The sequence below is a fragment of the Cariama cristata genome, unplaced genomic scaffold (genome assembly GCF_000690535.1).
Source record: "Cariama cristata isolate BGI_N322 unplaced genomic scaffold, ASM69053v1 scaffold5138, whole genome shotgun sequence".
Taxonomy (NCBI): domain Eukaryota; kingdom Metazoa; phylum Chordata; class Aves; order Cariamiformes; family Cariamidae; genus Cariama; species Cariama cristata.
In genome coordinates, this window is record NW_009631556.1 from 93,953 (window position 1) to 110,973 (window position 17,021).

Sequence of the window (17,021 nt, forward strand, 5' to 3'; positions counted from 1 at the left end):
CCTCTGTTACTCCTACATCATTTCTGTGTCTTTCTCTTGAACATGGTTCTCCCACACTCCTGAGTCAGTCTATGTTCCCCAAAGAACAAGATGGTACAACTTCTCCATTTTTCAGCAGGCATTAACGTTAAATAACACAATGTTTTCCACTGTGGCAAACAGACAGTGTATTAAACCACGGATCCCCAACCAAAAACTGCACAAGGAATCCCAAAGGGAGCTCAGCAACTCTGCGACTACTCGAGAAGTGGCTATTCTTTAAGACCAACCTCTACTGAAATCTATGGGATTTCTAGCATTAACTCTACCAGGCAAAAGACTACCAGAATTCCCAAGCTTATCAATATTTGGGAAAAATGCAATCTAAAGTATGCATTTTTTGGTCTCCAGGTATTCAATTCATGGCATCTGTGTTTTCCCCAGTCCCAAACCATACTGATGCTGGGAAGTCAGAAAGATCTTGCAACTGAGCCAGGCAGAAAAGACAAGAGACAGCTCAAACCCTATCTAAAATTATCAGGTTGTCCTTTTCATCACTGGTAGCAGAGAAGGAGGAAAAAAAAGTCTATACCATATAGCATGTCCAGACATCAGTTCACAGGCTGCAAGCCAACTGGAAGCAGCTTCAGTGTGGTCTTGAGCCTGAGCTAACATTTTACTCTACCTCTCAACAAGGTTTGAATCCTGCTCATGTCTGGTGGTCAGCAGCAAATAAACCACATCCACATTGTTGCTAATCAGCTCTAAACATGAACGACTCATTGGTATTTGCCTACTGTATGCCATTATGTGCCATATGGACACATGGGGTGGGGAATGTATAGATGAGATGGCCTATGATGGAAGAACTCTCTCCATCTCAAAGAAAAAGAAATAAAAATGTGCTTTACATAATTAATTTGTTGTTAATTGCTGTTTAACTTGCCAGGAATATTTCAATTCCTAGAAATGCAATTTGATGGAATAATTCCACTATTTAAATTGTCAATAAAGTCAAATGTGATTTTTTTTTTCTCTTAAAAAGAAAAACCCAAACAAAATCTAATGCAAGGCCAGTTGTATTTCATAAATCAACAGGCTTTAGGAAATCTCAAGATATAAATGGGATTTTTCTTTTCCAACTTGTCAGCAGAAGCAAAGGCCCTGCCAACATAAACCATCAACGAATACTTGTCTCAGAAATTGTGATGCTGAAGTAAAACTTGGCTAGGACAGCATTATATGAAACTGTTATATATTATTCCAGTGTACTATACAGGGAAAGTTAAGTAAATCAATAAATCTGATATCCATGAACGCAATTAAACATTTGGTTTTAATGAAGCTCAAAGTTATACTCATTTCTAGACAATAATAATAAAAGGCTCTGTTGCCACTGGAAGAGGAATGTAGATGTTTTCAGTTGGTAAGAAATTAATTAGACTATAGAAGGCTGTCAAGCTTACACACCACATACCCACATTAAGTCTGTCTCTGCCCACAGACAGCAAAAGACTGTGCAGTACTCGTGTGCCATCTAAAAACCTACAGGACCATCATTTAATAACTAATGCTACAGCTTCAAAAGCAAAGGGTCTGATCCCACAGCTGTACCACCAATGTTGACGAGAGTTCTAGGTGAATAGATAACACAATTGGAGCCTTGTGGCCCTGGAGCATTGCTCTCATGATGCTCGTGATGGAGGTACAGCAGTTACTCACTGCAGTGTTTCTCAACATGCATGATACCAGAAGGTGATCTGTAAAGCGACAGGGCATTTTATTTATTTTTCCTATACATTCTACATTCTCCGGACTTCGTATAACAAATTCCCAGGCAAGTAAGCAGGCAAATAAACAAGAGAGGAAGAAAAATGCAGTAGCGAATGAAAACTTTAGTCTGTTTTAATAAGTTGCAGATGAATATTATTGGGATAATAAGATGGATGATATATTGACTGTTTTTCTAATGGGCTAGGTGATCCTTAGATGTTTTCAAAATGTTTTGGTCGTTCTTTAACTTTAAAGGACTGGGAAATACAGAGAACGGGAGCTGGACTCCAGAGACAGAAGTACGCCTGTCTTCACCACTGCCCTTGGGCAGCCTTGGACAGGCAATTCACCTCTTTCTGCCTCAGTTCCCCACCTTTAAAATGGGGTAGATTTTAGTAATCACAGATAATAATTATCTATTGATGAAGAGCATCGCACAAAATGCAAGTAATACCATTATCCTACTATACTGCACATCAGGATTCCATTAAAATAACAAGTCTGACCCAAATCAGCAAAGGGCAACACCTCGAAGGGAGGTTAAAGCAGTAGCATTATTGGTTTTACATATTGCAGCAGTGGTAGAGGTGTTCTCACGCAGACACATCATTAGTCACATATGTTTTATTCCAGCCAATGCCTTTCATTAACCTCAAAATATGTTCTATAGCACAGTGTCTAAATTGTAGTCATACCCAGAGACTACTGTAGCACGCACTTAATCCTTTCTCAGTGCAAGACAGATTTGTCCAGAGTGAATGCATATTGGTCTGCAACTTTGATGCCTGGAATTTAAGTAAGGAGTTACTTGAATTGAAAGTGATAATGCAATTTCATGTCCAGCATTTGGGTTGCAAGAAACAGTAATTGTGTTATCAGAGAAAGTGCCACATGTGAGCTCAACTGGGAGGGTGACAAGACAGACCAAGGAAAGCAGAGAAAAATGAAGAAGGAAAGAGACGTTGGCATCAGTGTCAATTTAGTGAGCACATTTTATAGCACCATGCAGCAAACGGCATAACAATAAAAGAAGGCTTGATTCAAACTTGCGCATCACATTAAGGTTCATAGCATGCTTTTTCAAATCACAAAATGTGTAAAAATATTTCTAGTTTTAGTTTAGTGGGTTTTTTGGTTTTTTTTTTTTTTTTTTTTGTTTGTTTGTTTGTTTTTGTTTTTTTTTTTAAATTAAGTGCTGTCAGGCATAGACTTGATGGAGAAGGGGCAGGCTCAAACAGCCAGGTACAGATCATCTCTCATGCTTTTCCTGGCAGTAGCAGTGATGCTTGGGGGATTACTGTGTACCTGGGGACAGCGTGCACACAACTGTCAAGTGGACATAACGTTCATCTCCAATCACAGAGGTGATCGTGAGCCAGAAGCTGTTTACCACTTGAACAGCCAGAATACAGAAGCTATGAAATCCCAGAAGCCGAATGCTTTCTAACATTAAGCTCAAAAACCTCCAGTAGTTTCACGGTCAGATAACTTACAAACCATGCAAGATGTTTATATGAACTAAAAGCTCTTCAGAAAATATATAGAAAAAGCACACATCCGAACCAGTGCTTCTCTCAACTGGGATTTTCTCCTAACTTCTCTTTTGGATGAAATCTCATCTTCTGTGGGGAAATCATGCTTGGGGAGTCATGAGGAATTTAAATTTTTTTTCTCACTGGTTTCCTACTTCCATTCCTTTTTTAAATAGTTGATGTCTGGAGTGTCATATTTAAATCCCCGCTTCAGCTGACTGCGTCTGGGATGCAGTGAGTTGAGCCAGACCATTTGAAAAATGGATGGCTCTAGTATTGTCGGTCTTGTGCAGCATAACGATGTAAACCCATGAAGAACGACTGTCTATTCAGTTCTGGGGCCTTATCCCCATCACTGTCACCGTGGACACAGCATCTTTCAGTTGCTGACGAGGTTGGACAATGACTGAATATTTTCTGCACGTGTGAATGGGCTTATTATCTAGCAATCAGGTAATTCCGAGGGAGATTCTTAGGCTTTTCAAGAGAATTTTGGTGTTTCAGAAAGAAAAGGTTTCCTGTGAGACTTGTATCCTTAAACTACCAAGGCATTTCTGAGAGCACCTCTCCCACCAGAGAGGTCACTGCGGATGGCTTTGCAGCTGCACATCCCCGCGCCAGCATCCTCTGCCAGCCCCGGGACCACAGAGGTTGTGCTCTTCTTCAGGCTGCATTTTTGCGTCTATCTGCTAGGCTCTGCGCTTGCAGAGAAAGTAATAGGGGGAAAATCGTTCAAGTCTATACATATTTATCACAGAAGATGTGTGTAGTGGCTACAGGCTAAAATTATTTGCTAAAAAACTGAAGAGCCTCCAAGCTAGATAAACAGAAGGGTATTTCCTGAGGACAGGAAGGAAATGACTTGACTTCGTCATACCTTCACCTTCCCACAAGCTTTGACAGTCTAATCGGCTTTCTTATCCAGATGGAAGCGCCGGAAATCCTGATTACCCATTGTTCCCATTTCGTGTATTCAGCATTTACCATCTCCTCTCTGCCATTCAGTTCTTCCTCCTCCGGAGGAGCCAGCAGGATACAGATTATGGCATGACTATATTCTCCACCAACCTGCATTTTAGGCAGCTATCAGTGTCAATCCAACTATTTATGCCATTGTAATCCTACGTGAAGCGAGGCACTCAAATGTTTTGTCTGAGAGGATGTAACATAGCTGGAATACGTGAGTGTCTGTGTGTAAGAAAGCTGAGTTTAATTCTCACTTAGCTTTCTATCTCACCTTGTCTATCAAACCTTAGTTTGCAGATTTTACACTCTATTCTTCCTGTAGCTCATCACAGAGTAATAATGTAACATTTACAAGCTAATAAACATATCTCAAATGCTCAATTATGTGGCTGCACTGAAAGAACTTGATGGTTGCAGTAGGTCAGAGCAAGGCTGCTCCAGCTCAGCATCTTGTGTCTGGCCCTGGCCACCAGCAGATACTTTGGGGTAAGATCTAAGAACGTAACAAGCACATCCCAGTTGGTATCCCCAGCTCTGACAGCATGAGTGTCAGGGACTTCTTCAAGTCTGACAGCCCTGGAGAGGCTCCCCCACCTCCCCTCCCCAGATTGTCTCATCTTTTTTGAATCTACTGATACTTTTTACCTTGACATTACTCGTGACAGTGAACTCCACAGCTTCATTATGTGGTGAATAAAAAAGTACCTTCCTTCGCTCTAAAGTTTCATTTGACGTCTCCTAATTTTGGGGTTACAAAAAATATACAGTATTTGTCCCCTCTTCAGCATGACATTCAACCTCTTTTCATTATATACCTTTTCTCCCATCATCTCCTTTGAAAAGTGACAAATCCTAGTCTATTTTCTCTCCTTGGATAAAAGCCATTCCATACCTTTGATCATAACTTTGACCTTCTCTGTACGTTTTCTAGATATAATGCTTCCTTTTCTGAGATGGGGATGGGGAGGGGGAAAGAAGACCTGCATGCAGAATTCAAGATATGAGTGCACTATGGATTCATAAAGTGGTAATGAGGGTTTTTGTTCTATCCTCTATTTCTGTTTCAGTAATTCCTATGATCCTTTTTGCTTCTTTGACTACTGCTGAGTACTCAGGCTTCAGAGCATACTAAAATGTGGAACCTACTCTTTATGACTAGCTTCATGTCTTTTAATGAACTCTCCTAATCTGGGGGAAAAGACACAGTCCCTACCTATCCACACCTGGAACAATGCCCGAGGTGCCTGTCTAGTAGGAGTGGGAGGATATTACTGCTCTGAGATTTCAGTTAGCTAACAGCCTGCACTTCCTTTCATTAGATGTTTTTCAGGCACTTAAACTTCAGCTCCATGCAACAGCTGCGTGTGGTAGGTAAGAATCATTAAATGAATTTCACAGATGGAGAAACTGAGACAGAGAGATTTGTCCAATTCACTTAGAAACTGTCACAAAGCCAGGCAGAGACCCTGAGAACGAGACCAGTCTTCCCTTCCACTGGCTGCTGCAAGTGAAACGGCTGCTCCAGGGACCGTCCTCACCCGGGGCTCCATGGCCACACGACGTCTTCTATCTCTACCCCTCCAGCTTGCAGTCTTTACCATGCCATGGAAAAACCAGAGTCCCTACTCCAGCAAGTTGGTGGGTAAGTACATCATCCTATCCTATCCTACCCCACCCTACTATTCTTTCAAGCAGTAATACTAGTAACGTTGCCAGCACAGTAAGCCATGAAGAAGTTTCGAACTGTCCTATTTCTCCTCACATTATTTCAGACTGGATCACGTGCAGTAAGTCATAGAATCATAGCACGGTTTGGGTTGGAAAGGACATTTAAAGGTCATCTAGTCCAACTAGGTCCATCTCCCCTGCAATGAGCAGGAACATCTTCAACTAGATCTTTCCACCTAACTTCTCAAAGGATGCACTGCCACAATAATGTTTTGGTGGCAGAGCCACACAGTGACCTGTGGCACTGATTCTGGAAGATGCTAAGTGCTCTCAAGACCTCAGTGCAGCTACTTGGGATTTCACACCACCTGGCCTTTTATGCCTAACCAGTTTTAATGAGAAGGCCTGGATGGTTCAAAGAACCGACAGTGCTTTATGAAGCCTTTCAAATAGACATTGCTGGCTCAGATCAAGCACAGGTAATGACTGGAAGTTATTACTATTGGCTATCAGGCTGTGAAATGAGTTTTATGAAGTAAGTCAATGAGCACCCTTATCACAAACTGTTCTTGCTCATGGACACACTCTTAACCAACCTCAGCAGCGAATGCAGCAGCTAAATGGGCACAGATACTGAGACACGTCCTCAGTTGTTCTCCTACTAGAGCAAGACATGCAGGGAAAGTTATGAAAATTTGTACCGAAAAAGATGCTGCTACACTTTTCCTATGGGGAAGGAGCCTAATACTGTCAGCTTGCCCTTTGGGGATTTATTTGCAATAGTGTCAGCTGAGAGAAAAATGTCACTGCCAGCATATGTTGCTTTGACATACCTGACTACTTAAAACTCAGAAATGACTCTGTGAGCTCAACAATTGTAAAAACAGCACATTAGAGAAGAAAGAAAATGATTTTAATATGGAGAAGACTCTTGAGAGTTCTTAATTTCTTAAGTAGCTCTGGGGCAAGACATCAGTGCAGACCCAGTCCCATCTAGTCCAAATTTTCCCTGTGGACCTTGCAGCAATGCAATCCCTTTAACTAAAATACTGAGAGGGCTGCATTATATTTTTACAGACTGTGAGAACGACTGGTGAACGCAGACTGCCACGGCCCATGCAAGGTGCTAATTAGAGTAAACTTGTGGAAGATGCCAGATACATACCGAAGCAGGCATAAAACCCATCTCTGTGTGGGAATGAGCCACAGGAATCCCATCCACCACAGCAAGTGGGTCCCTTCGAGAGGGAGAGGGGTCCAGGTACCAAACTGTTTGTGCTCTCTGCTGCTCTCTGTCCCAGAGCTCCGTTATAAAAGCCTTGATAATACCGCTATTGCACAAAACGCAAAATCAAGGGAAAAAGACTCCAGCGACTCATGCTGTTTGTAGATAAATTAAACAAACCCAGAAAAGGTCGAGACAGCTGGAAATCTGACAGGAAAACTGGGTTTTCCAGGGAGAAAACTAGAGCCAATTTACAGTTAATTACTGTGATTTGGAACAGCTCTGTGAGTAAATACCAGTTTCTGATTGTCCAAGAAAGGAAGATAATTGTTTCCTGAACTGTGTCCATTGCGTATTTAAAACACTGTCAGCCTGTTCCTTTTTCAAACTCAGAAGAGGTTTGGTTTTCGGCAATGTGAATCTGCTAGTCTTCTGTTAACAAGTAGCTAAAATCCTAATGCTGAGTATCATACCTGCCACGAACAGAGTTTATTGAGCTCCACAGCCATATTTGTAAAGCAGCCTCTCCTAATGATGAGGTTGCTGGACGATGCATAAATTTGCAGCTGCAAAGCAGTCCTGCCATCACCGGTGAAGCAGGTTTGAGGACAAGGAGGACTGGAGGGCCACAGGGCACCGCCAGCCCAAAAATGTACCAAGCATCGCACTGCTCTGAAAGGGTACAGAGAAGGGTGGGCAGCAAGAAAGAAGGGATATCATGGAAAACCCTCAAACTGCATTATCTATTTCTTTTTTTCTCCTTAGAGCGACTAAAGGGAAAATGTTTATAAAGAGATTGTACCAACATTTGAAAAACGGATATTGATACAGTCATTAAAAGGCAAAACAAAAACTCAACGCGTACTAGGATGGTTCCTTAAGGAGCTCAAGTATTACAGAAATATTGGCTCACCTGAGTCCAGAGCAGGTACTGAGACTGACGGAGGAGTCGGGGTACCCTCGTACATTGCCGTGGTAATAGCAGTGACCCTGATTGCAAAAAAGAGAAAACATTTCAGTAGTCAGAAATGCTCTTTGCTCTCCAGTTTTCTCATGGGTTTCCACCCCCTTTATTTCAAAGTGATTCTCATTTTCAGGCTACAGCATTCAGAAACAGCGACAGCACCTTTCCTGTCCCACTGAATATTCACTGTACTTAGCAGGCCAAACAGTTCCTAAATGGAAACCTTGAGTGGTTTTTAAACCCCAAAGGGTTGGGGGAGGGTTATTTTTTTGTTTTGTGTTGTCTTTGTTTTAAAAGAGGGTCAATGGTGTTCAAATTGCATGACTGACCACCTTTTTCTGTGTTATTTTATTTAAAGCTACAATATGGAACATTTTGTAAAATTAATCAGATGAACAAATCAGCTGACACATTTTACGACTTTCTATAGAGACACATATTTTTGTTTAAGGTCATTTACTTCTATGTATGTCTATAGGAGGTAGCTATGTATAAAAAGAAGTATTAAAAAAGCCAATCCCAACCCTATAGTTTGAAAAAAAAATCACAGTGCAAATGAAGGGGAAGGGAAACAGGTTGGAGAGGAAACCTTTTATTGAATTACCCAACCTGGTGGCTGCATGTTATTAAGAACAACCAAGAATAAGAGGGTCTTCTATTTTGAGAGGCAACAATCCAATTTCGTTTTGTGGCTAGGTTATTCTATTTCCTTAATAATCTACTGCTTGCAAAAGGCACCCACAACAGAGCTACTTTCTCAGTACATACACATATCTGTCTGGAATCAAGGTTAATTTTATTGTTGACTAAAGGTTATATTACATTCCCAATTACGTGACTGGCTGGAAAGCAATGATTGTGTCACAGCCAGCATTTCTTTTCTCATGGCTCCTTTGAATGCCACCTGGAAACTGAAAACACTGTTGTAAAAGGTTCCTATCTTATTAGTGCAAAGGAAAGTTATTGCTCATGCTTCAACCTGACAGTCATCTCACTGTGTCTTTTTATTACTCAGTTCATTCACATCCATCTAGTTGCATTAATTAACCTTTTCAGTTTTAGGGCACGATTTTCACTTACAAAGCCTCACATAGCAGACTTCTAAAGACCACCTTGATTTTGTTAGAGAAAGCAATAACCATGAAAATGCTGGGCAAGATGGAATAACTCAGATATGAATTTTCTGCAAATAAGGTTATATCATCAAAAATATTTGTTTAGAGCATTTGTATTTCCAGCATGAGCAACTGAAGACAGAACAGCAACAGCTGACATTCTAAATACAAACCTCAATAGCTTTTCTCAGTGCAAGAAATGACAGGGTAACAGTGTTTTACTCTTGGGTATTTTTATCATTGGTACTCATAAAGAGTCAGTAACACATTAGCAAAGATAAAGCCACAATGGAAGGGAGGAAGTCACAGACTGAATTTTTGGGGCATGATTGCTTCGGTAACAATTGCTATGGACGTCAAATTTTCCAGTGTGAGTGTACTATTTCACTTTAATATTACATGTTACACGTATCCAGTTGACAAGACAGAAGAAAAAGAACAGCCCCTGCCTCAGCATTGACTCTTATATAGTGACCCTGAAATTGGCTAAAACCAAAAATAAAGTAGGTTTATTCTCGTCACTTAAATATAAAGCAGAGGTGCGGTTCAGAGCTCTTAAGAAGGCAGTCTTTGGGCTTTAGCATCACCAGCGTTAGGCACAGTCCTCAGCGAAACGGGGAGGGCACGCCGATATCTCGTCCCACACAGGTTGCTGTTGCAGTCTAGCTGTCTTTATCAAAGAGTGAATTATGGCAAAGGTCCTGATTTCTTTCCCTCTCCGATACAACTTGTCATTTTATTAACTTTGAGCTCCTTGTTGTGGCCCATTTCACAATTTCTCCGAGATCCACATTCTATATGATATCAAAGTTCAATACCGAAAATGTAAACTTATCAGACCATGGCCTGCAATCGGACTGGTAGAAAATTGATTTCTAGCTCAGTAACTCCAATGAACTGCAGGACTTTTTTTTCTTCTCCTATCAAATCTTTTTATTCCTGTAAACTAGTACATAAAATGGATGATCCCCTAAAAACAAATAATTACCATAGCCGATTTGTCATGCTTAAAACAGTACTCTGCCCTCACTTGAGATCATTTCGTAAATACCAGTTTTTGACAACTGCAAATTTTTCAAGTGCTATCAACCAGAAATCTAACCTAGACACTGACTTGTGTGCCAGAGAAACTCCCCAAATGACAGCACCACAAACCTGACTTGGTTTGACCTCCAAGCAGAATTTGACTAAGCAACTTTTCAATGGGAAATTGGATTTGGTTTCAACTACAGACTATACTGATGTCCTCGGTGAAGAAGAGATATAAAAATAAAATCAGAGAGACTTATCTTTTTCAAATCATATTGCAGCACTTAATGTAAAACGAAATCACTGATCTCTCAGAAAAAAAAAAAATCTTTTCGGCAGCAAAATGCACTGTCAGTATTAATGATGACTTATTGCCATTATGAAAGCAGATTTTTTTTTTTAGTGTCATTAGTTGTACACATATTCTTGTTAACGTAAGTTAATCTGTTAAAGACTTGTGTAAAGACTTGTGTACTTCGTTTCTTTCCTTTTACTTTCTTTAGGAGTCTATACAGCTTTCCTGCTTCTAAAAAAGATTACTGTTTTCTACTAAGCTGATTTTGAAGAAGATATGAGCATCCAGCAAAAAAGAAGACCCTGAAAGCTTTCAAAATGTTTGTTTTACTTGGGAGGTCCGGAACTATAATGAAGATGCTTTTTCAGAAGTAAGATATTATGCATAGAAATAATGCCTTTCACTGATACTAGCAGAGCCCATTATGGATGGGAACACAAAGCACGATGCCCCTTCTGATAGTGTCGATAAATAAATAATGTAAATTAACAAATACTTTATAGGACTTAGGCAGATAAAAGATAAAGTCTGTAATTAAAGTCGCTTGCTGCATTGTTTCTAATTAAGGCGTTTGTACTGTCAGAGGACAAAAACATTACTGCCTTAAAGCGTTTTTTATTAATAAAAAGCAGTTTTTAACTACTGATTTTAACAAGGATCGTATTAGTCATATTTATATATATATATACACATAACTATATACATACATACATATATGTATATAAAGTACATCCATAACAGTCTTATGGTCTGGTCTAAAAAATAAACCCAACCAACCAACCCTTCTCCCAAACCCCAGCCATGGTTTCCCCAGTGCAGCTTGGGTGTCTTACCCAAGCCTTCAGAACCTCTGATGTGAGCTTCTGCACTATGGAAATCAGATATTAAGAGTTTTCTTCCTAACTGAACCAGGGATTTCCTCCATAACTGATCAACAATGGCTGCACTTACTATAAAATTTTAATGGATATATTTCCAAGAAGCTGAATAGATCTTACAGATTTTAAAAGTCACCTGGTTAAAACCCCACAGCTTGCCTTTAAAGTCTCTCTCTAAAAATTCATGTGTAGGATCACAGCAGTCAAAAAGCTACTGAAGGCAACAATAAAAAAAGATCACACATTGAGCTGTTTCATCCCATGGCTCAGATCCTGGCAGAGAGCACTTTGGGTTTAACGATAAAGCATCATCTACCCACGAAACACCAACCTTACCGTGTAATTGCGTATAAGAACCACATCAGTGCCGTCTTTCAAATAATGTGTTTCTGTGAAGCTGCTGGCTAACAGGCCCCTGAAAAAATAGAGCACATGTAATATTAAGGCCACATCACCTTGACTTTGTCCTTTAGTGGTTCCGTTTGAGATAGCGATCAAAGCCAAGCGTTAACAATACAATGACTACCGGGGCTGTGTGCAAAATAAGGAAAAATATAACCCCAATTACTGAAGCTGCAGAACATGAACACTTCCTTCGTTAATTGTGAAAAGACTACAGTTTCCAGGCTGTTTTCTCTTCCAAATGAGGACTGCATGCCAGCACATATCAGTATTGAATCTTCCATGCAATTTTCAACACATTTTACACTACGTCTGAAATCTAGACATTTGGAGTGTTGTTAAGTAATGGTAGTTTGTAGAAATGGAAAATGTTTTCCCTGTAGTACTATTTTACTATGTAATGTGTTGTATTCATCAGCAAGCAACCACCCAAAGACTAGTTTAGCTCTTGGGAAATGAAACAAACTTCTTCCATTGACACTCAAGGAAAAACACTACAAGGGTATTACAGAAGTTGGAGCACTGGATTTCTTCTGATCATCTGGAAAGGATATTCGTCAATGGAAATGCAACAACTTGAAAAGATGTATCAGGAGATGGTGAAAGACCATGTCTGTGATGAGAGGTTTTGTTCTCATTCTCTCCACACTTCCCCTCCTGCCTTTGGGAATGCTATAAAAAATTTTGACTTGCAATTGCCATTTTCCAGAAATCTCCAGGGAGGGGCGTGCGCCTGACAACTATGAAAACTGTTCTTTTTGTAGTAAACTCGTGGAAGCAGCATCTGCCTTTTTAAAAAAACAAGTCTCGCTATTGATCTGTTTTGCAACTCCTTATCTAAAGAGCATTTCTAACAATGCCAGAAGGAAGAATTACATGCTCACATTTACTTCTAACACAGGTCTTAAGCTACGCTCGTCAACACAAACGTGCTTGAGTTTTGACAAACATTCTAGTGAAATGCAAAAGCACAATGTAGAAGAAACCACAGATAAATGCCACCACCACTTTCAGAAAAGTGGAGAGTTTGGACTACTGAAAATCTCTGGCCCAGCGTTTCACAATGTTCTTTCTGTTCCACTTCAAAGACGGGTTTCTCCCTTGGGTTGTTCATTTGAATAAACCAGGCCCTTTCTTCTATTTAAAACTGGTTAATGCTGCACTCTTGCATATATACTAGTGTGAACAAGCATACAGTCTCAGTACATATTTCTTGCACTTTATATAAACATTAAAACTAAAATTAAATGTTTGTTCATCTTTTAATTACTGATTTATTTGCATCACATTAATACCCAATGGCTCAGTCACAGTCAGGACACGGTTGTGCTACAAACTGTACAAACACTTAATAGAGAGAAAGCTCATCTTTAAAAGCCTCTATCTTAAGGCAGAGGGGAAAAAAAAAAAGATGAATGAGGAAAAAAAAAAGAAAGAAACGGCAACGTAAAAAGATGAAGATAGCAAGCACAGATTCTCACTTTACATTTTTCAACTTGTGGGAAATATTAGACGCTGAATGTTAAAACACCACGGGGTTTGGTGGTTGTACAGGAACTGCTCTGGAGCTTAGCCAACCACCACACGTAGAGCAGGATTCGGTTGCCCAACCAAGCATCAGGTGTTGATGTAGATACTCTATATATTTCACCAACCAGCTCCGTAGGGACACCTCAAACCCCCTGTGGTGTCTCAGAGGCCACTTGACACCAACATTTATTCACCTCTTGAGCCTGCAGTCTCTAGAAGGCCTGCTTGAAAGGAAGTGCGCTATATCCATGTTTCCTACTGTCTCATTATCACAAAGAGCAGATGCTTTCTTAATTAAATTATCATTATTATTTATAGAATCACACTGCTAAGTTCTGCGCGAATTACCTTTGTAAAGGCAAAGGTAAGACCCCCCCATCATTGTCGAAGCCAACAGAGTTCTGCTGTGCACTTTTTGGAAATGGGATTTCATCTAGGATACCGAAGTGATTTTTATTTAATGGAACAAAATACAGGCAAGGGATAGGGTAACAGATGTAGCATAAGGGCAAAGTGACTGAGCAATACTCTCGCTTTGTGCTCTGCTATTTCCAAAGTGTTTGACAGCAGTGATGATAAAGGTGACCTTTCTGCTTCTGTTCATTCTACCCTCAGGCACAGATTTAGAAAACATTTCATAGATTCATAGATTTTAATACCAGAAGGGAGCGCTGTGATCAGCAGTCTGACCTGTCGCATTACGTAGGTCATTTGACTTGAATTCATCTTCTGGTGCAATGACCGTGATGGAACCAGATCCATTTTCTTACTGTATAGAGCCCTTGTCTAGATCTTCCATGCTGATGAACCTATCACAACCCTGGTAAGTGTTTAACAGCTAATTAAGCTCAACATAAAAACGCTGCACTTTGTGTCTAGATTGACCATGTCAACATTCAGTTTCCAGCCACTGTATCTCATTTCCTTACACCAATGCTTCATTTTCATTTGAGTCTTTCATGGATGTTTCTACTTACTAAAGTGAGGAAATATAGCAGGTAAACAAATTCTTGGCATAGCTGTTGTCAATCTTGCTATCAGGATGAAAGTTTGCTCTCTACCCTGATGAAAATACCAGCAGAACATAAGAATTTCCAGTGTGAGTACTAGAAGACTGGTAAGATGACGGAGTCCCACTATTGGACTAACCTAATAAAATAAAAAGTATGCCCCAATGTAGAAGCCACAGTAGGATTTCAAATCACGGAAATTTAATGTGCCACTGAAGGACCTTTTAAAGAAAAAGAGGAAGTTTTTCAGGAGTCTGCACTAACACTCCTTCAGTTCAGTAACTAAGACATCATTGCCGAGACATCTGTTTTCCTGCCACGTGCGGTGCTAGTGCTAGTTTGAGTGCAAGCCAGACGAAAGGTTTTCTCCACACCGTAGAGGCTGGGGACCTCTACAAGACATGTTGCCAGGGAGTCCAACAATTTCTGGCAGAGAAAAAAGCTGTTATCCCCACTTTCAAAACGTCAAATATCTTAAAAGCTGTATAGCTGTATAAGCACACAACATTAGTATCCAGGGAGAGTAAGTCACGTAAAGGCATTTCTTGAACAGCTATGAAAAGTAAGTGTAACAAGCACTCAGACTCCGCAACTGAGTGTGCACCAATTCACTTTCCAATCATGGCAATAACGTTTAACATACCAAACAACGAATTCAACATATGTATCTATTAGGTAATTTAATTACCCTCCCCGGCCCCCCAGGATATGCAATGTAATAGACTGATCTACACTTCTGGTTTTGACCCACAGTAAAGGAGATTAATAGAGGGAAGGAAATTAATTTAGATGGCAAGCTACTTAACGTAATTGGATCAATGTAATTCTGAAAAAGCAGGGATCAAAATAACATTAATATATCACAGTGCAATTCATCACCATGTCTGGAGTTTCAAATGTTGTCAGCTACAATGCTCAGCAGTACCACCAGATGATTATCAAGTTTTTGCACTGCACGAAGAGGCAGAAACAAATGCTATCAAGAACTGCATCAACTGCTGGATATGATTAAAAAAAAAAAATCAGTCGAAGCAATACCACAACTTTCTCATCTGTTCTCTGAAGATGCAAAACTGCAATTCTCAAATTAAATTACTTACGTACTTTGTCACTGTGTTTGTCAGCACCACAGATTTTTTCACGTTTCCCAGAGCCAAATTAACACGTAGAAGCTTTGATGGCCCAGAAGGACAAGTTTTATCCCTCCTGATCTATGACAGAAACAGCACAGGCTTCTTCATCCTCTGTAAATCAGTAGGAATCTTACCTGTCAGATTTGCTGAAACAATTTCAGGTGTCAAGCAGCTTCCACTAACCTAAGCCTCAGGGAATACGATGAACATTATTTAAACTTCTACTCCTCACCTTCCCACTCCCCCAATGTGAAGTCTTAGGCAGTTTGTTTGGGGAGGGGGAAAATGTCTTGTTTTAAACACATCAAATTTTTCACACAATCCATTTAATGACAGGAATGGTAATTTAACACACTGCCTCTCACTTGCAAATGAGAAAATCAGGCTCTGCTCTCCAGGCACCAATATATTATTTCAAAAGGTTATAATGATATTTCATCACCCAGGGAGAGTCAGAAAGACAGAGTCGCAGAAATCAGAGTTGGAAAAAAAATCTAGTGGATCATACAGATGGCCTCCCTGGAAGCCAAGTACGCTTGTTAGGTTCTGTCTCATCGAGCTTCAAATGTCAGAAGCAATGCTGATCCCACCACTTTCAAAGGGAGATTACTTTGCATTCCAACAGATGTTACTGTCACGATGCATTTCCTGATATTCAGCCTTTTCCAGTTTTTCTTAGTTACACTTCTTTCACTAGTTGAAACAATTGCTTTTCCTTCTTGGTACATACATCATTCAGATAGGTGCAGACTATTATCAAATTCTCCTTTAACCATCCACGTGCCAAGTATAGAATATCAGGCTATAAAATAACGACAAGAACTGTGTATTTTTCATGTTAGTGCTACTCAGGAAAATTCTAAGCATCATCACAGCAGGAGCAGACACCAGGGTTCCCTTGGTGATATAGGAGAAACCAGTAGACAAGAGCCTAAAGAGCAAATCTTTCTAACAGCACACAGGCTTGTTTTTTGATCTGTCTTGTAGGATGAAACTTCTTTGGTTGCCCTCTCTGTACCAGGTCATCCCCTTGCAATACAGATAATAAGCAGAAGACACCAACATTGTTATCCATCAAAATGGATCTACAAGTCTCTCAAAGTTGCTCCGTGAGACTGAAGTGACACCCAGCACCTGAGATTCAACAGCACCGCTTTAAAGCCAAACAGTGTGATGCCTGGATGGTCTGGTACACGTCTCTTCGACATGCTGGCTGCTGTGTGGCTCACTGTTACACATCTCAGGACTATGCCTTGCTCTGGCATGACACGGAGCATAAAACTTGACCTTTGCTTCAGCAGGGAAGCAGGGTTGGCAGAAGAGACCCAAGTTTTTACAATAATAAATCTCTGCTTGCACTGTCTGATTGTCAGCGCCAGCGAATGAGCAGGGACCTGGGCTGCTTCTCCTGGGCAGGTGTCTTGTGGGATACAGCCCAAACCCACCCAGCCCTCCTAGGGATGTGGCGTGATCTGCCTACTGCCAGCAAGCATGAACCGGGACTTTGAGATGGGTTAAAGTG

The 17,021-nt window shown here is 40.4% G+C and overlaps 1 protein-coding gene across 1 annotated transcript in view; it reads right to left on the reverse strand.

Moving 5' to 3' along the window:
• Positions 1-11,839, reverse strand: part of ADAM12 (ADAM metallopeptidase domain 12) — a gene marked incomplete at its 5' end in the record, with an annotated part of 82,640 nt that extends 70,801 nt beyond the window's left edge. Inside the window, 2 exons of the mRNA XM_009705998.1 lie at positions 8,057-8,133; positions 11,761-11,839. Of these exons, the coding sequence (XP_009704300.1) occupies positions 8,057-8,133; positions 11,761-11,839 (156 nt within the window). The remainder of the gene's footprint in view (positions 1-8,056; positions 8,134-11,760) is intronic.
• Between the last annotated feature and the right edge of the window lie 5,182 nt (positions 11,840-17,021).